Source organism: Lactuca virosa, chromosome 3 (assembly GCF_052849685.1).
Source record: "Lactuca virosa cultivar CGN04683 chromosome 3, Lactuca_virosa_CGN04683_v6, whole genome shotgun sequence".
Classification (NCBI taxonomy): domain Eukaryota; kingdom Viridiplantae; phylum Streptophyta; class Magnoliopsida; order Asterales; family Asteraceae; genus Lactuca; species Lactuca virosa.
The window spans coordinates 239,070,557-239,096,273 of record NC_136428.1 but is presented as its reverse complement, the minus strand read 5'-3'; the positions used below and the strand labels follow the sequence as shown (position 1 = coordinate 239,096,273).

The window sequence follows — 25,717 nt, the reverse complement described above, 5'->3', positions numbered from 1 at the left end:
ATAACGATTTTTAATAGTTTTACCATATACATACAATGTGCAAATTTCGTTCAAATCGGAGACTGCATCGTTCCACCTGAAAAATTCTCGCGCCAGCGCAAACCGACAAACGACATTTTAAGCCCCTAAACAGTCCCGAATGGCCGAAATAACATCGTCGGTGATCACGAAGTCATTTATAGTTTTACTATATCCATATAATGTGCGAATATCATCCAATTCAGAGACTGCATCATTCCACCCGAAAAGTTTGCGTGCCAGCCCAAAATCGAAAAACGACGTTTTGAGCCCCTGAATATTCCCGAATGGCCAAAATTAGATCATCGATGATCACGGACTGATTTATAGTTTACCATTTATGTACAATGTGCAAATTTCGTCCAATTCGGAGACTGCATCATTCCACCCGAAAAGTTCGCCCGCCAGCCCAAAACCGAAAAACGACATTTTGAGCCCATAAACAGTCCCGAATGGCCGAAATAACATCGTCGATGATCACAATGTGATTTGTAGTCTTACCATATACATCATCGGTGATCACAAAGTGATTTATAGTTTTACCATATACATACAACGTGCAAATTCCGTCCAATTCAGATACTGCATCATTCCACCCGAAAAGTTCGTGCGCCAGCCCAAAATCGAAAAACAACATTTTGAGTCCCTAAACAGTCTCGAATGGCCGAAATCACATCGTCGGTGATCATGAAGTGATTTATTGTTTTACCATATACATACAATGTGCGAATTTCGTCCAATTCGGAGACTGCAGCATTCCACCTGAAAAGTTCGCACGCCAGCCCAAAACCGAAAAACGACATTTTGAGCCCCAAAACAGTCCCGAATGGCCGAAATAACACCACCGGTTATCACCAAGTGATTAATAGTTTTACCATATATATACAATGTTCGAATTTCGTCCAATTTGGAGACTGCATCGTTCCACCCGAAAAGTTCGCGCGCAAGCCCAAACCGAAAAACGACATTTTAAGCCCCTAAACAGTCTCAAATGGCCGAAATAACATCGACGGTGATCACGAAGTGATTTATAGTTTTACCATATACATACAATGTGCTAATTTCATCCAATTTGGAGACTACATCATTCCACCCGAAAAGTTCGTGCGCCAGCCCTAAAACCGAAAAATGACATTTTGAGCCCCAAAACAGTCCCGAATGATCGAAATAACATCGCCGGTGATCACAAAGTGATTAGTAGTTTTACCACGTACATACAATGTGTGAATTTCGTCCAATTCGGAGACTGCATCATTCCACCCGAAAAGTTCGCGCGCCAGCCTAAACCGAAAAACGACATTTTAAGCCCTAAACACTCCCGAATGGCCGAAATAACATCGTCGGTGATCACGAAGTGATTTATAGTTTTACCATTTACACACAATGTGCGAATTTCATTCAACTCGGAGACTGCATTATTCCTCCCGAAATGTTCGCGCGCCAGCCCAAACAAAAAAATGGAATTTTAAGCCCCTAAACAGTCCCGAATGGCCGAAATAACATCGTCGGTGATCACAAAGTGGTTTATAATTTTACCATATACATACAATGTGAAAATTTCATCCAAATCGAAGACTGCATCATTCCACCCGAAAATTTCGCGCGCCAGCCCTTACCGAAAAACGACATTTTAAGCCCCTAAACAGTCCCAAATGGCCGAAATAACATCGTCGGTGGTCACGAAGTGATTTTAGTTTTACTAAGTACATACAATGTGCGAATTTTATACAATTTGGAGATTGCATCATTCCACCCGAAAAGTTCGTGCGCCAGCCGAAAACCGAAAAACGACATTTTGAGCCCCTAAACAGTCCCGAATGGTCGAAATAACATCGTCGATGATCACGAAGTAATTTATAGTTTTACCATATACATATAGTTTTACCATATACATAAAAGTTCGGAGACTATATTATTCCACCCGAAAAATTCGCGTTCCAGCCCAAAATCGAAAAACGACATTTTAAGCCCATAAACAGTCCCGAATGGCTGAATTAACATCGTCGGTGATCACGAAGTGATTTATAGCTTTACGATATACTTACAATGTTTGAATTTCCTCCAATTCGAAGACTGCATCATTCCACTCGAAAAGTTCGCACGCTAGCCCAAAACCGAAAAACGACATTTTGAGTCCCTAAACAATCCTGAATGGCCGAAATAACATCGTCGGTGATCACAAAGAGATTAAGAGTTTTACCATATATATACTATGTGCGAATTTCATCCAATTTGGAGACTACATCATTCCACCAGAAAAGTTGTCAGCCCAAAACCGAAAAACGATATTTTGAGCCCCAAAACAGTCCCGAATGGCCGAAATAACATCGACGGTGATCACAAACTGATTTATAATTTTACTATTTACATACAATGTGCGAATTTCATCCAATTCGGAGACTGCATCAATCCACCCAAAAAGTTCTGGCGCCAACCCAAAACCGAAAAACGACATTTTGATCCCCTAAACAATCCCGAATGGCCGAAATAACATCGTCGGTGATCACGAAGTAATTAAGAGTTTTACCATATACATACAATGTGCGAATTTTATCCAATTTGGAGACTACATCATTCCACCTGAAAAGTTCGCGCGCCAGCCCAAAACGAAAAACGACATTTTGAGCCAAAAAACAGACCCTAATGGCCGAAATAAGATCGCTGGTGATCACAAAGTGATTGATAGTTTTACCATATACATACAATGTTCGAATTTCGTCCAATTCGGAGACTGCATCATTCCCCCCGAAAAGTTCGCACGCCAGCCCAAACCGAAAAACGACATTTTAAGCCCCTAAACAGTCACGAATGGCCGAAATAACATCGTCGGTGATCACGAAGTGATTTATAGTTTTACCACATACATACAATGTGCGAATTTCATCCAATTCGGAGACTGCATCATTCCACCCGAAATGTTCGCGCGCCACCCCAAACCAAAAAACGACATTTTAACCGCCTAAACAGTCCCGAATTGCCAAAATAACATCGACGGCGATCACGAAGTGATTTATAGTTTTACCATATATATACAATGTGCGAATTTCGTCCAATTCGGAGACTACATCATTCCACCTGAAAAGTTCGCGCGCCAGCCCAAACCGAAAAACGACATTTTATGCCTCTAAACAGTCCCGAATGTTCGAAATAACATCGTCGGCGATCACGAAGTGATTTATAGTTTTACCATATACATACAATGTGCGAATTTCATCTAATTCGGAGACTACACAATTCCACCCGAGAAGTTCGCGCGCCAGCCCAAAACCGAAAAATGACATTTTGAGCCCCAAAACAGTCCCGAATGACCGATATAACATCGCCAGTGATCACAAAGTGATTAATAGTTTTACCATATACATACAATGTGCGAATTTTGTCCAATTCGAAGACTGCATCATTCCACCCGAAAATTTCGCGCGCCAGCCCAAACCGAAAAACGATATTTTAAGCCCCTAAACAGTCCCAAATGGCCGAAATAACATCGTCGGTGATCACGAAGCGATTTATAGTTTTACCATGTACATACAATGTGCGAATTTCATCCAATTTGGAGATTGCATCATTCCACCCGAAAAGTTCGTGCGACAGCCGAAATCGAAAAACGACATTTTGAGCCCCTAAACAGTCCCGAATGGTCGAAATAACATCGTCGATGATCACAAAGTGACTTATAGTTTTACCATATACATACAATGTGCAAATTTCATCAAATTCGGAGACTGCATCATTCCACCCGAAAAGTTCGCGCGCCAACCCAAAACCGAAAAACGACATTTTGAGCCACTAAACAATCCCGATTGGCCGAAATAACATCGTTGGTGATCACGAAGTGATTAAGAGTTTTACCATATACATACAATGTGCGAATTTCATCAAATTTGGAGACTACATCATTTCACCCGAAAAGTTCGCGCGCCAGCCCAAAACCAAAAAACGACATTTTAAGCCCCAAAACTGTCCCTAATGGCCAAAATAACATCGTCGATGATCACGAAGTGATGTATAGTTTTACCATATACATACAATGTGCAAATTTCCTCCAATTTGGAGACTGCATCATTCCACCAGAAAAGTTCGGGCGCCAGCCCAAATCGAAAAACGACATTTTGAGCCCATAAACAGTCCCGAATGGCCGAAATAACATCGTCGGTGATCACGAAGTGATTTATAGCTTTACCATAAAATAAAACACATCATTATAAAAAACATCAATAGCACCACATTCATTATCAAATGAAAAACTATAACCTTGTTTGTACAAGCCATGAAAAGAAATAATATTTCTCGCCATTTCAGACGAGTAACAGCATTTATTCAAATCTACTGTTAAACCACTACTTAGCAATAAAGAGTAAACTACAATCTTGGTGACAGGTGATGCTTTCCTATTCCCCATGATTAAGTTTATCTTCCCGTGCTGCACTTCCTCACTTCTTCTTAGTCCCTGCAAATCATAACAAATGTGAATTCCACACCTTGTATCAAGGACCCAAGAATTAGTATGTGGTGAGTTATTAGACAATATAGTGTAAATACCTGCAAATGAGGGCTTGATCTTCCCATCCTTTATATCCTGCAAGTACTTGGGGCAGCTTCACTTCCAGTGCCCCTTTTCCTGACAATAGAAGCACTGTGCTTCTTTTGGGTTGGAAGAGGTAGTAGCAGAACCACCTTTGGTTCCACTTGAAGAGGAGCCTTCAAGAGACTTTCCCTTGGTACCCTTCGAAGGGGTCTTCCTCTTTTTCCTTATTCCTTGACCGATTGCTAGAACAGGGGCAGTGGTACGAGTAGAAACAACATTTTTCCTTTTTTGAGGTTTCTTTCAACAGTCCTCAAAAGTCCCTGAAGCTTGCTCAAGGTGACCTCCTCCTTATTCATATGATAGGTCATGTGGAACTGATCATAACAGGGAGGTAAGGAGTGCAGTATGATGTCAATAGCTAGCTCCTCATCAAAGTTCACATTCAGTTTGAGCAGACGGTCCACAAATCTTTGCATTTTTTGTAGGTGGCCCGTGATGGACTCTCCATCCTTCATCTTAGTTGTTATCATGGAGGCGATTCTTTCACACCTCTATTGACGTGCACTCTGATGGTACCTTTCCATAAGATCCTGGTGCATCTCAAAAGGGTAGAAGTCCTCATAGGACTTTTGGAGTTCAGCTGCCATAGTGGCAAGCATGATACAAGCCACCTTGGTGGCATCTTTCTCATGTGCCCTAAAATCAGCAACCTCCTGTGAAGTAGCAGACGACTCATCAAGTTCCTTCAGCTCCTTGTCGAGGACATATTCCTTGTCCTCGTAACGTGTGACCATCCTGATGTTACTGATCCAATCATTAAAATTTTAACCATCAAAGATGACTCTCCCACAGAGATTCATGAGAGAGAAGGAGTCGGTAGGGTTTGAGCCAGAAGCATTGTTGGAAGACATCTGAAAAGAAGAAAGACAAAGTTTAAATTAGATAAAGAATCCTTAATAAGGCACCTAAATGTAATATTAAGGCTAGGACCCAACACAATATTTTATAACTTAGAAGAGGGATGCCGTAATCCAAGCTACAAAATATTTGAAGGTAGGTGAATGACGATTCACCAATTTCCACCATGAAAACCGAAATAAATTATTAAGTTTTAATGAATTGAAATTCCTAGATTCTTTTGAGATTCATTGAACTTTTCAATGGCATGTTTAAATCTCGATTGTGCCCTCTCAAGTTTGTGACTGGGATGTCGAGGATCACAAACAAGGTGTGAATAACCATGCAAATTAACTTGGTACCCTTAATTTTATCACCTAATCGATGTATCGGTTAACCACACGCGCTCCACCAATCTATGATAAACATTAAGTTAGCATTTGCCACTCTTACTAGTCCATGTTAGTGTGCCGGTTAACCACACACGCTCCACTAACGACTTGGTAAGGTACAAAGTGTAATTTCAAGGGCTAGCACCAAATTCACATTTTCCTAAGTAACTAAGAATTGGAATCTATAAAAGGTTTAGTTACTTTATATTTATCATTATACTTTTAATGAGAATTATAGTCCTTGTCCTACCCGTTCAGCTAACGACCCTCCACCAGTCAAGGAAGCGGTGGGTGAGAGTGGACACCCATTAAGCTTCCATTTTATAGACAACAACCTCATACCCCCTTATAGACCGACTTCGTGAATGAGGCCTACTAACGGTAAAACTGACTTTATCTTATATATATATATATATATATATATATATATATATATATATATATATATATATATATATATATATATATATATATATATATATATATATATATATATATATATATATATATATATATATTATTAACTTATAATATTATAAAGTATAAGGGTTGAATTTTAAGCTTTTAAAACTCTAGGGTTTGGAATTAAAGTACTAATGTGTGAGACTTTTGAAATTTCAAAACTTGAGGGCAAGTTTTGAAACTCTTCAAAACTTTTCAACTTCATAACTTGTGAGTTTAATGGTCTATTAAAAATTAAGACTCTTCATTTCTATAACCTATGAGTTCTTAATTACTCTTTTAAAGAAAAGGACTTTTGGTAATCCATAACTTGAGGACAAATTATGGGCTCCATTAATACACATACATCATGGATACAATTAATCAAATAAGCATGCATGATCATATTGCAACTCATAGAACAAAGCAATGCATATCATCAATCTTTAAGACATTAAGCATAATCATATTAACTAATTCTTGAAATTATGACAATTTCCTTGTAATTAGATTAGGATAAACATTACCATATCATAAAAAACAGTTCAAATGATTAAAAACAGTTATAGGTAATGATCCTAACCCAATTTAGACCAAAAAACTCGAACAGTTTGCTGCCTGGGCATCAGACTCGCCGAGTGCAGGAACAGACTCGTCGAGTCCATGCCTAAAAGCATCAACTCGTCGAGTCTATTCATGGACTCGCCGAGTTGAGCACTCAGACAGCAAAAACAGCTTTGCAAAATCACAAACAAGCAACAATATAATAGAAAACAAGCCTAGGCTCTGATACCACTGAAGGGTTTTGAGCATCCTAACTGTTGGATAAGGTGTCTAAGTCCATAACTATTTCTGGTATGTACTTGACCCGACCCGGCATGGTCCATTTGGGTTGCATGGCACCATGCAATTGGATAAACTAAAATGAGAGAAATAACACTTATGGTTTATTAATATATTATAAGCTCTAATATATTAATAATATTATTTAATTAGTTTGATCAAGAATTAATTTAGAATTAATTAAGTGATCAAAAGATAACTAATTAAATATATGGGTAGATTATGTAAATCTTCCTTATCTTATATAGTGGGCTAAGAGGCTCCATGGATTATCAAGTTGGGTTCCACCCATAGGATGCTCCATGGATGCTCCATGGGAGTTACAAACCCATGGGTCATGGAAATGAAGAGTCATGACACATTAGGGTTTACATGGTGTAACCCTAGATGTGTCAACACTATATAAGAAACCCATTCTCCACCAAAATAGGCTACACTAAGAAACAAGAGGGCTAGAGCCGATTTTGCAAGTGTAAGATTCTCTCAAAGTTTACTCATTTGCATTTGGTGTTGTGTGAAGCATTTGAGGCATCACACTTGGGGTGCTAGGCTCACAAGGTTTCAAGGATCATAATCAACAACAAGGTAAGTTATTCTATCTTTCATTCAAGTTAAAAATGTTCCCCATGTATGCTAGATAGGAATATAACCTTGGAATTCAACTTTTCATGATTATTAGACAAACATAGATCCAAGGTTATTAGGGTTGCATGTACACTTAGGAAGTGTTAGAATGCTCAAAACCCATCAGTGGTATCAGAGCCAGGTTCGTTTGTTGTTTTTTTTTGTGTGCAAACAGCTTGAAAAAAAATCGTTTTTCTGTTTTCTGCTCGTATGAAAGTTTGCACATTTGTTGCTGGAAATGGACTAGAAACATTACCCTAAACTGTTTTGATGTTTTAAAGCTTGTTTTAGATGGTGTAATGTTTATGCTAATCCATTTACAATGGCAATTATTAAAATTACAAGTTTTTTTTTAAGTGTAATTTTTTATTCTTGAAAGTGTTCATATTCATGTTCTTGAACTTATGAAGATTAGATGATCATAGGAATTGTTTGTAACCTTCATGGTAGTTTAATTCATGATCATAATGTGTTTTAATGGAGTCCATAAGTTATGGAAAACCAAAAATCTCACTTTTATTAAAGCCATTAAAAGAACACAAGAGTTATAAAAATGAAGAGTCTTCATTTTTATTACTCAATTAATTCATAAGTTATAAGAAATGAAAAGTTTTGGAAGTTCACAAAACTTGCCCTCAAGTTTTGGAACATGTAAAGTCTTGATTAAAACTTTAGTTCCAACCCTTAGAATTTTAAAAGTTAAAATTCAACCCTTATACTTTATAATATTATAAGTTACTAATATATATATGTATAACGTCAAGTCGTCTTACCGCTAGTACGCCTCATTCACAAAGCCAGTCTATAAGGGGGGTATAACGTTGTTGCCTATAAAATGGCAACTTAATGGGTGTCCACTCTCACCCACCGCTTCCTTGATCGGTGAAGGGTCGTTAGCCGAACGGGTAAGACAAGGACTTATAAATTCTCATTAAAAGTATGATGAATATTATAAAGTAACTAAATGCTTTTATTAAATTCCCAATCTTAGTTACTTTAGGAAAATGTGAATAAGGTGCTAATCCATGAAATTACACTTTACACTTTGTTTAAGTCGTTGGTGGAGCGTGTGTGGTTAACCGGCACACTAACTTGGACTTAACAAGGTAGGTAAAGGGTGACTTAAGGTTTACCATAGCATCGGTGGAGCGTGTGTGGTTTACCGGCACATCGATTGAGTGATAAACCTTGAGGGTACCAAGTGATTTGCATGGTTACTTCACACCTCGTTTTGTGATCCTCGGTATCCCAGTCACAAAACTTGGAGGGCACACTCGAGATTGAAACATGCCTTTGAAAAGTTCATTGAATCTCAAAAGAATCTAGGAATTTCTAAGAACCAATTAAAAACCTAATATCTATATTTCGTTTTTCATGGTGGAAATTGGTGAATCGTCATTCACCTACCTTTCAAATATGTTATAGCTTGGATTACGGCATACCTCTTCTAAGTTATAATATATTGTGATTGGATTCTAGCCTTAATATTACATTTGGGTGTTTTATTAAGGACTCTCTTAATATCTAAACTAATCTTGTTCTCTTCTTTCAGATGTCTTCAAACAATGCTGCTTCTGGCTCTAATCCTAATGGCTCCTTTACCCTTATGAACTTGTGTGGGAAAGTCACTTTTGATGGATCCAACTTCAATGAATGGATCAGAAACATCAGGATGATTACCCGCTACGAGGACAAAGAATATGTCCTTGACAAGGAGCTTAAGGAGATTGATGAGACCACTGCAACTCCCCAGGAGATCGCTGACTTCCGGGCACATGAAAGGGATGCTACAAAAGTGGCATGCATCATGTTGGCCACCATGACAGCGGAACTCCAAAAGTCCTATGAGGACTTCTACCCTTTTGAAATGCACCAAGATCTGATGGAAAGATACCATCAAAGTGCACGACAATAGAGGTATGAAATCATATGCTCTATCATAACAACCATGATGAAGGACGGGGAATCCGTCACGAGCCACATGCAGAAAATGCAAAGGTATGTGGATCGGTTGCTGAAGCTTAATGTGAACTTCCCTGAGGAGCTTGCAATAGATATCATTTTGCACTCCTTACCATCGTGCTATGATCAATTCTGCATGACATATCACATGAATAAGGAAGAGGTCACACTCAGCAAACTTCAGGGACTCCTCAAGACTGCAAAAACAGGTCTTAAGGGTAAGTCGGTTGTTAACACTCCTACTCCAAACTCCGCCCCGGTTTTGGCAATCGGGAAAGGTAGAGGGAAGAAGAGGAAGAGCTCTTCGAAGGGTACCAAGGCTAGGACCCTTGATGGCTCTTCTTCAAGTGGAACCAAGAAAGGTTTTGTCACTCCTTCTTCTGACCCTAAAGAGGCTGAATGCTTCTATTGCCATGAAAAGTCACATTGGAAGCGGAACTGCCCAAAGTACCAGCAAGATGTGAAGGATGGGAAAGTTAAACCCAACCATGCAGGTATTTACACTATCTTATCTAATAACTCACCCCATTCTAACTCTTGGGTCCTTGATACCGGTTGTGGTATTCATATCTGTTCTGATTTGCAGGGACTAAGAAGAAGTGAGAATGTGGAGCATGGAAGAATAAACTTAATCATGGGGAATAGGAAAGCTTTACCTGTCACCAAGATTGGAGTTTATACTTTATCGCTAAGTAGTGGGTTTAGTTTAATGTTGTTATTCGCCAGAAATGGCAAGAAATATTATTTCCTTTCATGCATTGTATAAACAAGGTTTCACCTTTTCATTTGATAATGAAGTTGGTTCGATTAATGCTTTCTTTAATAATGTTCTTTATTTTAAAGCATTACCTTGTGATGGTGTGTATGAAACTGTATCTGTGGTTGATAACTTAGGAAATAATGTATTGTGTATTGATTCTGTTAATGATAATAACTTGGATAAAGCATCATTATGGCATTGTCGTCTTGTACATATAAGCAAGAAACGCATAGGCCAACTCCAAAAGGATGGAGTATTGGAGTCATTTGACCTAAAGTCAGATGATAGTTGCGAATCATGCTTACTTGGAAAAATGACAAAGTCACCCTTCATAGGTTCTTGTGAGAGGGGTGAAGGTTTGTTGGATCTTATACACACGGATGTGTGTGGGCCCTTCAAACATGCCACAAGGGATGCTAATCGTTATTATTTGACTTTTACTGATGATTACAGTAGATATGGATATGTCTACTTAATCAAGCATAAGTCAGAGACTTTTGAGAGGTTTAAAGAGTTTAAACAGGAAGTCGAGAATCAATTGGGCAGGAACATTAAGATGCTTCGATCCGATCGAGGTGGTGAGTATCTTAGTTCAGAGTTCCTCGACTATCTTAGGGAATATGGGATTGTCTCACAATTGACACCTCCCAGGACACCGCAGTTGAATGGTGTAGCTGAGAGGCGTAATCGAACCTTGTTGGATATGGTTCGTTCCATGATGAGTCGAGCTTCGCTACCAATCTCATTTTGGGGGTATGCCTTAGAGACTGCCGCCCATATCCTTAATCTAGTTCCCACAAAGAAAGTTGCCAAAACTCCTCATGAGATGTGGACTGGTAAAGTACCCAAACTAGACCACATTAAGATTTGGGGTTGCGAGGCTTTCGTGAGACGCGAGACTCATGATAAGCTCGAACCTCGAAGTGAGAGGTGTATTTTCATCGGCTACCCACAGAAATCCTTTGGTTACCTCTTCTACAGACCTAGTGAGAATGTGGTCTTTGTAGCTAGGAGGGCTTTCTTTCGAGAGAGAGAGTTCATAAGCCAAGGAGACAGTGGGAGGCAAGTTGACCTTGAAGAAATTCAAGAGTCAAGTGGTGAAGGAACTTCAAACCCTAGCACTCAACTTGAGGAGGAAACTTCTGTTGAGCCAATTGACAAGTATGTACCTCTGAGGCGTTCCACAAGGGTTAGGAATGCACCTGAGCATTACTATGGATTCCATATTACTGCGGAAGGTGATACACTTATCAGTGATGAGACACTGATAGGTCTGGATGAACGTAACAGTTACGCGGAAGCCATGGCAGGCCCTGAGTCAGCCAAGTGGAAAGAGGCAATGGACAGCGAGATACAATCCATGTATGACAATCAAGTTTGGAACTTGGTTGAGAATGTACCAGGTCGAAAGACTGTAGGGTGCAAATGGATCTTCAAGAAGAAGACCGACATGGATGGTAATGTACACACTTATAAGGCATGACTGGTTGCAAAGGGTTTCTCACAAACTCCGGGAGTTGATTATGATGAGACCTTTTCTCCAGTGGCCAAGATTAAGTCTATTAGGGTTCTGTTAGCCATAGCCGCATTTCATGACTATGAAATATGGCAAATGGATGTCAAAACCGCTTTCCTTAATGGAAAGTTGGCTGAGGATGTTTACATGAGTAAGCCAGAGGGTTTTATCAACACAGAGTACCCTAATAGAGTGTGTAAGCTTGAGAAATCCATTTATGGGTTAAACCAAGCACCTCGCAGATGGAATCTTTGCTTTGATGAGAAATTCAAGGAATTTGGCTTTTCTAGGAGTGAAGATGAATCTTGTGTATATGTCAAGGCTAGTGGGAGTATAGTTAGCTTTTTGGTATTGTATGTGGATGACATACTACTCATAGGAAATGACATCCCAACTCTACAGGAAGTTAAGTCCTGGCTTGGAAAGTGTTTCTCTATGAAGGACCTAGGAGAAGCTGCCTATATTCTAGGGATAAGGATCTTGAGAGACCGGAGTAAAAGACTAATTGGACTTAGTCAGAGTACTTACTTGGATGAGGTGTTGAAGAGATTCGACATGCAGGACTCCAAGAAAGGAGAGTTACCCATCCAGAGTAACGCCAGATTGAGTAAGACACAAAGCCCTAGTACTGAGGCTGAGATAGCAGAAATGAGTCGAATACCTTATGCTTCGGCTGTAGGATCGATCATGTATGCTATGACGTGTACTCGACCTGATGTAGCCTTTTCTTTGAGCATGGTTAGCAGGTATCAGGGGAACCCTGGCAAGGCACACTGGACTGCGGTAAAGAATATCCTCAAGTACCTACGGAGGACTAAGGACTGGGTCTTTACCCTCGGTGGGAGTGAAGACTTGAGAGTTGTAGGGTATAGTGATGCTAGCTTTTAGACTGATAGGGATAATTTCCGCTCTCAGTCAGGCTGGGTCTTTACCTTAAATGGAGGAGCAATTTCTTGGAAGAGTTCCAAGCAAGAGACAGTGGCTGATTCAACTTGCGAATCAGAGTATATAGCAGCTAGCGAGGCAGCAAAGGAGGCGATATGGCTGAAGAACTTCATTGGAGACCTTGGAGTTGTACCAGCTATTAAAGAGCCAATGGAAATTTTCTGTGATAGTGAAAGTGCAGTTGCCTTAGCCAAGGAACCAAGGGATCACGGGAGATCCAGACACATCGACAGAAAATACCATTTCATCAGACATCGAATTGAAGAAGGACTCCTCGTGGCAAAGAGGGTATCATCGGATGAGAATCCAGCAGATCCCCTCACGAAGGGACTGACTCGGGTTAAGCATCTCCAGCATGCTCGGAGCATAGGGCTGAAGGATGATATTAGATTTAGTAGTTAGATAACCTTGAAATTTGTAAAGTGTAATTGACATTAGATGATGAATAAAAGGTGTTTTATTTATGAGTAAAGTGTTGCTATCTCTTGTCGATCGTTTACTATATTTCTTTTGCATGTTTTGACTTCCAGAATAATTATGTTTGGTATATCATATTATTCAAACCTCCACAGTCGGTCATATGTCGGAAGTAGGTATGAATCAAGACTGTCATGATTGGTTGCAGAGGTCTAAGTTGTTGGACATGGCTACAACACTCATGAGTGCTCATAAGTTCTGAGCATTGGACTCAACCCACGCTCACTGGAATCACTTCATGGAATTTATCTCGAGTGATCGTGAGACGGTAATATCATATAAGTCTTCAAACCTAGAGATATGATTTGTTACTTATGAGTTGGTTATGCATTGATTGTACGTTAACGCATTGGTAACTCGATGTTATAAAACGTGCTTTTGTGTATAATTCAATGAGTGGTAGAACAAACATATGAGTCGAAGTTTATCTGTTCCTTCTTGGATTAGAAGCTGATATATGGGCCCCTCGATGATTTTGTTTTGACCTATGTACCGGGCCCGGTCAGAACTAAGTTGATGTGTTCAATTAAGTTCTTTGTCAAACAAATCGGAAATCGGGAAACAAACTGCTGGACAATAAGCAAGACATTGTTCCATGTATTTGTCCGGCTAATATCTAGAACAGAGGATTATATGATCACTTATCTGAAATGGCGCATCATCATCTTCTCAGTTCCGAGAAACCTTGAAAAGAGCTACGATTGCTGATCGGTTCCTGAAGTCATACTTGCAGTTATAGTTATTAGACTTATCCAAGTGGGAGACTGTTGGATAAGGTGTCTAAGTCCATGACTATTTCTTGTATGTACTTGACCCGACCCGGCATGGTCCATTTGGGTTGCATGGCACCACGCAATTGGATAAACTAAAATGAGAGAAATAACACTTATGGTTTATTAATATATTATAAGTTCTAATATATTAATAATATTATTTAATTAGTTTGATCAAGAATTAATTTAGAATTAATTAAGTGATCAAAAGATAACTAATTAAATATATGGGTAGATTATGTAAATCTTCCATATCTTATATAGTGGGCTAAGAGGCTCCATGGATTATCAAGTTGGGTTCCACCCATAGGATGCTCCATGGGAGTTACGAACCCATGGGTCATGGAAATGAAGAGTCATGACACATTAGGGTTTACATGGTGTAACCCTAGATGTGTCAACACTATATAAGAAACCCATTCTCCACCAAAATAGGCTACACTAAGAAACAAGAGGGCTAGAGCCGATTTTGCAAGTGTAAGATTCTCTCAAAGTTTACTCCTTTGCATTTGGTGTTGTGTGAAGCATTTGAGGCATCACACTTGGGGTGCTAGGCTCACAAGGTTTCAAGGATCATAATCAACAACAAGGTAAGTTATTCTATCTTTCATTCAAGTTAAAAATGTTCCCCATGTATGCTAGATAGGAATATAACCTTGGAATTCAACTTTGCATGATTATTACACAAACATAGATCCAAGGTTATTAGGGTTGCATGTACACTTAGGAAGTGTTAGAATGCTCAAAACCCATCACTAACAACCTTAAGGTGCATATACAACCCTAGATTCTTTAGAACTATGTTTTCTCTATTATACATGCAAAATTGATTTCCAAAGCATTGTCTTATCTAGCATGCAAATGTAGGTTCTTATACAATAAAAACTAGATAGAAATAAATACATTTTCTTGTAGTTGATTGCTTGGAGCTTTAAGAGCCTAGAACCAATAATATGAATGCCTCAAGTGGAATCACAAATGACCACAACAACTTGGAAGACTTGCGACAATATGATCACTCTTAGAAATCGGCTATGCTTTCTTATCTCACACACTAGTGTCGATTTCTAGAGCCTTGGACTTCATTATATAGTATGGAGGATTAGGGTTACATCCATGTAAACCCTAATACCCATGTCCTTTCATTTCCATTTGATCCATGGGTTAAAATCTCCATGGACTTCCATGCAAGCTTAGCCCATTCTAAATAATCCATTGGCCCATACTATTAGAATCCCTATTTAACTAGTCTCTTTTGATCACTAAATTAATTCAAAATTAATTCTTGATCAATACTAGTTAAATAATGTGATTTCATATTAATATATTATAACATATAATATATTAATAAGTCACAAATATACTATTCTCAAAAGACTATCCATACAAATTGTTCCGGTGAAGTGCAACCCAAATGGACCATGCCGGGTCGGGTCAAGTACATACCAAATATAGTTATGGACTTAGACACCTTATCCAACAGGTGGAGCTAGTGATAAGACTGTAGGGACGCCACTACAGTTATGAGATTAGGGAAGCAATGGATTGCTTAGGTTCGTGTATGATATAAAGCTACCATTGGTCATGTAGCCATCACTCTTAGCCTTGGGTTTGGAGACGTCAGGGTTCGATGTATGGACCCGATCGGTTGGATCAGGAGGTTGTTAGAGCCATAGTGGTAAGATAACTAATGGAAACTATTGACATAAGAGAATTACGTTCGAAGTTCATGTGGGAACCTCTATAGCTCAGCGACCGGGTTGAAACCCGATATTTCAGATGGTTGGCGAACAAATTGAGACCAGGCAGGTCTCGGTAGATTTTGGAAAGCAGCCATGTGGCAACATACTGCTTCAGGAAGTTCAGTGTTAGGGTTGTTTCATCGTTTGGGCAGTGTTAGTATTTGTGTTTTAGGTTGCAAGTACGGACGGAATAGCTGGTTGATTGGGAAGTGACAAGTCACTCACAGCGGGCTTAGCTGAGCCTTGGCCAAGTATAAGTGATCTGCATGGATAATTAGGTCTGTGATTCTGTTTTATAGTGGGAACCTCGATCTATTAGAAGTTGAGTAGTTAGTTGAGGGATAAACGGAATGGATTCAACGATAATGATTCAGTATGAGTGGTCCGTCAGGGAGTCAGACCACCTCAAGACTGCAGATTTCAAACGGAGTACGGGTGATCTGGTTGCAAAGAATTCGCTCATCTGCGGATTTTAGGGCTTGGCGAAGGTTGGTCACGGTTACCCTGGGGAGGCTAGGGTATGCCCAGGGTTGTGGTCATGTTACTTGAGTGGTTTGGTGTGTAAGGAATGGTAAGGAATGATTTCGAGGACGAAATCTAATTTAAGTGGGGAAGAGTTGTAACACCCTGTTTATTTAATAAATAAATAAACAAATTAATGAATGAATAGTAGCCCAAAAATTAATAATTATATAGCAAGGTGCTGGTCTCGAGGAGTTAACTGTCATAATTTTAGAAGGCAGGGATTAAAGTGTAAAATCCAGAATTAATTTGTAAGTATTATTGAAGGCAGGGACTAAATGGGCATTTATGGGACTTCATTTAAAGAAATTTTGGAGGATAGGAGGGTTGTTTGGTAAATTTTGTACCTAAGTTGTAATGGATTTTAATGCTGAGGGATTAAATGGTAAATTTTGGTCTAAGATTGAAAGAAAAAGGGAAGGGAGGGACTGTTGTTGTCATTATGGAAAACTTTTAGAATGGTGTCGGGTATTTAAAGGTTCCGCAAACCCTAACCCTAATCAACCATTTGCAGCCGCATCCCTCCACCCTTATACCCCCTCACCGGCGCCGCCACCACCCCGTTTCCGATCAGCCAACGAACACAACAACCACCGGACGCCCGTCCTTCTTCTCATTCTCCTTCTTCAGTCGTCGTCATGTGAGGCTTCATCCACTCGCCACTTCGCAAACCGGAGCTGCTGTCGCTGTAGGAGCCTTAAGACCACTAAGGAGCCTCCAGCGCCGCTGTAGCGCTGCCGATAACACCACTGCCACCGATATGTTGTGCGACTACCACTCCACTGCCCATGACGTTGGAGCTTGTCGGCTGCTGCCTTGCCTTTGAAGCGCCTTTTGTTTCAATTGTGGGTTGTCGTTCCATCACCCTTCTCTCCGATTGTCATGCGCCACCGCAAGGGTGGCGGTGGTTAGATGCATTTCCAGCAGGCACTCGTGTGTGTTGACCTGTTCCGGGGCAGAAGACCAAGAGAAAACGTCGCCACCACCGTGAGGTGGTGGCTGTTATCGCCGCCTTCCCATTTCTGCCACCATCTACCGCCGCCGGCCACCATAAGGTGGCTGTGTGTGTGTGTGTTTATTTTTAGTGTGTGTTTATTTTGGGATTAAAGCTTTGTAAAATGTATTAGAAAGTGGAATAATGAAAAAGAAACCCTAACCGCCACCGTGAGGTGGTGGCTGCCGCCTCCTGCCGCCACCAGCTGCCGTGTTGGGTGGCGGTGTGCTTGTTCTGTTTGATACGTTGGGATGTTTGGACAAAGGGACTAAAACCCTAATGGGCCTAATAAACCCTAATGGGCCTAATGAACCCTAATTGATCAAAAGACCTAGCTATTGGGCTAAGATGAGATTGGAAACCCTAATTAGGGTTTAGAAAACCCTAATATTGGATTTATGGGCCTTGGACTTATTGGGATCCACTTTTGGGCCATTGGAATGGAGTTGTGAATTACACCCAAAAACACCATATGACTTATCTAGTAGAGTGATGGACTTAATGGATTAAGCCCTTAATGGGTTAGTGAGAAACACTTAACCCTAATTGTCATTTTATGTGAAACCCTAATTTCACTTGGGCCTTGAGTTGGGCCTTTCTATTGGGCTTTGGTAATTGGATTATTAATGGGCCATCCGAGAATAATCATATGGACTAGAATATGTTGATGGGCTTTAGGGTAAGGCCCATATGAGGGTTTAGGCCCAATTTGGAAAATTAGGTCGTAGATGGGCCATAGTTTGGGCCTTTATGATTGTGAGGTATTGGGCCATTAGAAATGTCCAATGTTTGGACTGGACTAAATGGTTGGGCCTTTGAATAAGACATGTAAAGGTTTGGGCCCAATTTGGAAAATTAGCCCATATGTTGGGCTTTGATTCATAGTTTAACTTTTGGGCCTTTGGATTGGGCCTTGAGTTGAATCAAGCTAAGATAGGGGTAAAGCAGTCTTTTACCCCAAGCTTGGACTTATGATTTTTGTGTTGGAACCCAATTATTAATTGGGTGATGTTTTGATATTGACAGTTCGGGAATCTGTCATCCAGCAGCTGGGGTTGTGTCTGCGGGACTTCAGCAGTGTGAGGTGAGTTACCTTCCAGTAGAAGTGGGTCTAAGGCCACAATGCCGACCCAATAGTAGGAGTTGTTTGTTAGATGATTGTCTTTGTGATAATTTTCTGGTATGCCAATATCTGTTATGTTTGTGTGCTAGGATGCTCTGTAATACATGTTAGTAGTAGTAGGGGTGAAATAGTTCCCGGATACCGGTTGAAAGATACCGAAGGGGTCTTCAGAACCCATGCATGCCTAGCAGTACGTTATGTTATGTTATTATGTGATAGTGGTAGGGGTGAAATAGTTCCCGGTTACCGGTTGAAAGATGCCGAAGGCAGTTACCGGTTGAAAGATACTGAAGGGGTAGACAGAACTCATGCATGATATGTTATAATGTGATCAGTATGCTTATGATATGTTATTATGTGATAGTGGTAGGGGTGAAATAGTCCCCGATTACCGGTTGAAAGATACCGAAGGGGAGGTTAGCTCCCGGTTACCGGTTGAAAGATACCGAAGGGAGGTTAGCTTCCGGTTACAGGTTGAAAGATACCGAAGGGGAGGTTAGCTCCCGGTTACCGGTTGAAAGATACCGAAGGGGAGCCCAGCTCCCAGTTATGCCAGACAGATACCGGTTGAAAAATACCGAGGGATAGGCATTATGTGGTATGTGGTATGATGGGGAAACTCACTAAGCTTCGTGCTTACGGTTTACAGTTTTGGTTTCAGATACTCATTTTCAAAGGAAAGGAGTTGGCTTGATCGCAGCGCATCACACTATGTTTTCCGCACATGAGATCTTTGGGATTACACTCTGATATTATTTTATGTTAATATGTTTTGATTATTTACACTTTGGTTTTGACATGGGATGCTGTTATGGAGGTTACTATACTAATTGGTTTCATAATAACTTATTTAAAAACAAAATTTTTGGTCTTGAATTTTGGGATCTTACAGCTGTCAGTACGCTGGAGCGTTAGAGCGGCAAATGAGAAATATGTGGCTGGGGTTGAATTTCAAAATCTCTAATTTTTTTTATCTAAAGTGAACCATCCCATATATATATATATATATATATATATATATATATATATATATATATATATATATATATATATATATATATATATATATATATCAAGGTTGTAAAAATCGTTCGGCGGTAGCTCGGCGGTCGACTGGGCTCAAGCGATTAATCGGTTTGGCGGGGATTAATCGGAGGATTAATCGGGGACCATAAATTACTAATAAAACTATTTTAAAACTTAATATATCCTAAGAAAAAACAGTATTTGAAAATTTAAAATTTTTAAATTTTGAAGTTTTGAAATATTTGGTATAATATTTGAAAATTTGAATATTTAAAAATTTTAAATTTTGAAGTTTAGTAAATTTTGGTGTAATATTTGAAATTTTGAATTTTTGAATTTTTTAAAATCTTCCCGCCAAGGACCGTCGAGGACTGCCGAGGACCGCCAAGGACCGTCGAGGACTGCCGAGGATCGCCAAGGACCGTCGAGGACCGCCTAGTCCGAGTTTGACCGATATTGACCAATTTCCACCAAGCACCCCTAATCGTAATCAGTTGCAGACCGCTAAACGCCTAGGCCGATATTTACAACACTGATATATATATATATATATATATATATATATATATATATATATATATATATATATATATATATATATATATATTTCAGAAAACAATGTAATAATAACACTAAAAATATTTAAGTTTGAATTAGAGTGTCTTTTTAATAAAATTGGCTATCTATTTAGGCATTCCCTAATTAACATAAACAAAACACCTTCCAAATATTTTAAGGTACACTTTTAGAAGCAGCTAATCGATTCTTTTGCAGGTAAATTCAAGAATACAAGAAGGAAAGTCTACACATACAGATGAGTAAGAAGAAAACAAAGGAAAAGAAAGATATTATCAAGGCTAATTTGCAACGAGGAGATGGTCCAATGCGATTTTGGAGATGAAAAAAAGAAAGGTATATATAAATATCATATTTGGTGAAATATGATATTTAGAAAGTTTATGAAATTTATATTAACTGATAAAAATAAGAATATAAAGTGTTATAAAATATTTAAGAATAATAAAAATAACTGAGCAAATATGATATTTTTAAGTTTTATGAAATGTGTATTTAGAAATTAGACTCAATTTTGATTTAATGTCTTCATTTATTAAATTCCTTACAAGATGAAATTTGGAATATCCACAAAATAACCACTTTCTACTTTTCTTTTAGGGCAGCCAACCCTACCGATCACCCTCCTCATCTCTCTATCTCCGCCTATCACCACCTGATTTCCACCATATATTAAATCCATTGTCATCAAAGATATCCGCATCGCAAGATGTCGACACACACTTTTGTACAAATCCTATTAGCCATTTTATTCCCTCCTCTTGGTGTTATTCTCAAGTTTGGCATCAAGGTACGTATGCGGTATGTCCCAGTGTCATCTTTCTTACATAATAACGCCATGTCTAATTAATAACTTTCGAGCTCGACATCAATTAGGATAATGTGTGATCTGATTGTGAGTATCTTGCCCTTATGATCAACGATATTCATAAAATCACATGACATAGGCATACATGTGTTCCTTGACTTCCATAACTTCACTTGGGATAAAATATATGATTGTTTGAAGACACATCCAGTTATTCTATTTGTTTCTCGTGCAAACATCACACATGCATCAGTGACATATATGACAGAGATCAATTGTTTCTTTTATTTATATACCAAGTGCAGGTGGAATTCTGGATATGTTTGCTTCTAACCTTTTTTGGGTGGATCCCTGGAATTATTTATGCTGTCTATGTAATCGTCAAGTGACTCAACCACAACTGTTGTACATTTGGTAATATTTCATTATCTTTGTTATTAATTGCTTTGGTTATTGTTCAAAATGAAATAGGAGAAGATAGCAATGGGTTAATAATACTAATCATGGAGTGATCACTTATTGTCTCATTGAATGGAATATCTCATAATCAATTTACTAATGCTATCCTTGTGACTTGTGAGTGATGTCAATATCGTGTAGAAGATACTGGTTTGGCCAAAAGTGTTGGGGGAAATGTAAGATCCTAAATTTTGTACTAAACGGGTTATGCCCTATTACCATATTTTGTACCCCTCATATGGAATAAATATTGTTCAGTTAGAGTAAAAACCCGAATATACAAGTATTTGTCGTGTTGGTCTATTGCTTTAATTTTATATATCTTTTTATGAAATGTATCACCGTTCTGTGCTTGTGATAATGGAAGAAAGGCGACAAGTCTTTTAGAAACATATGGAATTGACAACTTTCGCAAGAGGTTGCATGGTTGTGCATGGAAAGAATGGTATTTCCCGGAATATAAATATGTTGTAAACCTTGTGACACTTTATGACATGTTAAAATCATTATAAGGTCATTTTGCAAGAAATCACAACCTCTAAGTTACGCAGTGTGATGTTGTACGTGATGTGCACATCATATTGGGCGTCCGAATGTCTGGTGTAAGAGAGAATGTGACGTAAGGGCACCACATGCATGTCACATGTGGAGGTCTTGTGTGTTATAGGGAAGTGATTCGTATACAACAGTTTTTATCCGTACATAACATTTTATGCTTAATAGAGTTATACAATACAACATTTTAAAGCACAAATTGTTGTGTATGGAGAAATTTTTTTGTGTACGAATCACTTCCCAATGAGGAGAAACACAGTGTTAGATGTGACGTTGACTATTGTGTGGTACTCCATGCTACCCCTCTAGGCTCTAACCGCCTTTTCACACGTTGACTTGTGTTGACCAATGAGGTTAAATCTCCAGACTCTTCTAGTCTTCTAATCAACTTGGTTCTTACATTAGAAGCTATGTGGAATTGTATGTAGGTGTTAAGGGTTTGGAAAAGCGATTTTGATGTCTGTGGATACATTGATCAATTTCCTGAAGGATTGTTGAATAATGTGCAAGGATTGTTGAATAATGTGCAAAAAAAATAATAATAAATTGTATTTTGACTATGAACATATGTGTTCACATACTAAAAAGCATTATAAAGGAAAAAATAATAATATTTATAGTGTAAACTTTATTCCAACTTAAAAAATATGTAAATAATAGTTATTTACAATTAACTGGTTAAACAAGGGATATAAGAGTGATTAACAACGGGATGTCTACTAGACAAGAATTGATCCGAAGAGGAGTGAATATTTATGTCTTCCCTTTGTCCCGTTTGCAATGAAGTTTTGGAATCTGTCCATCACTTGTTTCATGATTGTGATGTAGCCGTCCAACTGACGCGTAAAGTTTGTCTTTGGTGGGGCATTATGGTTTGTAACAGATCGAGGGTTACAAAATATGGTGGAAAACTTTTAAAGAAATTTGAAGGCTATCAAAGTCTTTGATGCAGTAGTAGGGGCTTGTTATGGGGCGATTTGGAACTCCAGGAATAAGCTTGTTTTTATCACGTTAAGCCTAAGCAAAGTGTAATCTTTGACTGGTGGTGCACTTTTCATTTTTCTCTATTGTCAATAGGAAGAAGTCTACTAATTTGTCGTGGACTAGGTGGTTGAATACCCACGTATTGCTTCTTTCAATATTTAATTGTTTTCTTGTGTTTGTTTCAGTTTCTTGCTGGATTTTGGTTGGTAATGAGAATTGTTGTTGTTAAAAAAATGTATTTATTATAAATTAAATAAATGGGCATTTAATTAAAATACCAAATGAGTTAATTATGAAAATAATTATTAATGGGTTTGGCTACTAAGGTTGTGAGGTATAAACACCTCATACAACGACATAGCATTGCATTTACCTTCACTCCACTTTTGTCTGGGGTGCGTTGTTCTCTCCCCTCACGCCGTGTACAGGTGCCAAACAATAGAGAATTCCCATGTGATACTATGTGACCTCAGACACACCCCTACACACCAACATCACATCATGCCAGTGAGGACGCTGTGAACGTTGTGGGGACTTGTCCACTTATCATTGCATCATGTGTATGGTGTGTATACATAGTAGCCTAAATTGGTTGGAATAAAAGAGACTTAAAATCTGACCAACTTAGTATTTAATAGAGCACTCATGGTAGGTTATATCAGAAACTAATACAGGGAAAAAAAATTATCCCTAAATTCCATGTTATTGGTGCACCACCTGTCTTTCTCTCTCCTTTATGTTTGTCGAACTCAAGAAAGAGTAAAAAGAGATCAACTTGATTAGTAGAACTAACTACTATTGTTTCTTGTTCTATGTTTTATGTGGATATCTATAGAGGTAACATGTTCTTGGTAACTATTCTCCGGTACCAAAGGATACCAACATTTGAAGTGGCTTATTCCACCCCCCTGCAGTTATTTGTAATTTATTTGTTATGTTATAATCAAATAATAGACCTCAACTATTGTGGCTGGTTTACATTTATTGTAATAGATAAGTGTTATTTTCCGTTTATATTATAAATGTAAAATCTACAAAATAAGAAAAATATAACTGACATAAACCCTAGTGGCGTATATACCGAAGAACAAAATGAGTTGGCAGCTTCATTGGCCTAAGATGTCAGGCCCAAATGTTGGTATCCTTTGGTGCTGGAGAATAGTTAAAGAGGTGCACAAAAAAACCGGTTCAAGAACCGGTCTACAGGTCCACGATGAAGTGAACCGGTTCAAGAACCGAACCACCGGTTTATACCCGTTCGAGATTTTAGTAATTGAAACCGGTTTAAAACCGGTTTAGTATCGTGTGAATCGGTTTGGAACCGGTATAGAACCGATCCGAACCAGTTTAGAACCGATGTAACCAATTTAGATAGGTTCGACTAATTTTTTGAGTGAACCGTTTTGAACCGAACCGGCTTATGCTTGAACCGGTTTTGCTTGGCTAGGTAGTGAACCGAACTTGTTTAAATAGTTACCATGCCCCTCTTCCCTCTCTCAACCTACCAAATAGCGATGTTTCACACTTAGCGGTAGCGCTGGCGTTGTCGAGTGATGGGCAGCATATAAAGACATAACATTAGGGAGGAGGGAGTCATTCCCTCCCAACCCACTCAACCCATTTTCACATCAGTTTTTTTCTTTCTTTTGTCTTTATCTTTCTCAACCCACAACACATGAAAATCCTATGTTTTTCAACCCACTCAATTAAAAAAAATACTAAACAAGTAAGGTATAAGTCTTAAAACACATGGTACAAGAGAAAATAAGAGAGAGAGAGAGAGAGAGAGAGAGAGAGAGAGAGTAGAGAGAGGATGAAGCGGGTTAGTGAAACCAATTAAACAACTCACCACTCCCAACCCTTCCAACCCACTGAAGAGGAAGTGGTATCTTGGAGGTACCAGCGGTAGCTCTATTGCTAATTAAGACTTGTACCTTAGTTTTTTTTTTTTTTTTGTATTTTTTTAATTGAGTGGGTTGAATGGGTTGAAAAAGATAGGGTTTTCGTGTGTTGTGAGTTGGGAAAGATAAAGAAAAAAATAAAGAAAAACTGATGTGATAGTGGGTTGAATGTGTTGGGAGGGAATGACACCCTCCTCCCTTAGTAACAGTGATGATCAGTGGTGGATTTTTTCTTAGGAAACTCGAAAAAACTAACTGAATTTTGTACAAAAATCTTGATTCTGGAAATTTTATTTTTCCCTTAAGTTGGACCTAATTAATTTATGACGACTCGTGAATTAATTATAGGGGTTTAACAAAATCTTTTAAAATTATTTTAAACTTTGTTGAATAAATTTGTATGCATAAAATATATTCATAACATTATATTTGTAACACAAATTAACTTTGTAAAAGGGCTTCTAGCTCAGCGGTACCGGGTGTTGCCCTCCCTTCTTGAGGTTGAGGGTTCAAGTCTCATTGGAGGCATAGGTGAAATTAGGAGTAGTTTAGGAGTAGAATAGATTTGCCGTTCTAAAAAAAATTTAACTTTGTAAAATTGAGATTATACAAACATTAATAAATATTCCATCCATCCGAGAGTTGGAACAACCTATAGGACATGGTCAAACCTAAGTATATGAGCTAAGTATATGAATTCCCAAGGTAAAATTATAGGCTTTGATCGGACCTAAGCTATAAATTTACATGTTCTAATTTGGACAAATTAACTAGGCCTTGGTTACCTAAGCTAGAAATTCGAATGTTCTAATTTGTACAATTTAACTAGGCCCTAGTCAAACCTAAGCACCAAA

General features: G+C 38.7%; 1 protein-coding gene across 1 annotated transcript; it reads left to right on the top strand.

Moving 5' to 3' along the window:
* The first annotated feature begins 20,740 nt into the window (after window positions 1–20,740).
* Window positions 20,741–21,650, top strand: LOC145162880 (hydrophobic protein RCI2B-like). Its single transcript, XM_079081873.1, has 2 exons — window positions 20,741–20,946; window positions 21,270–21,650. Exons 1-2 carry the CDS (start codon window positions 20,866–20,868, stop codon window positions 21,351–21,353), a joined length of 165 nt encoding a protein of 54 aa, XP_078937999.1. The 5' UTR covers window positions 20,741–20,865; the 3' UTR covers window positions 21,354–21,650.
* Window positions 21,651–25,717: the final 4,067 nt, after the last annotated feature.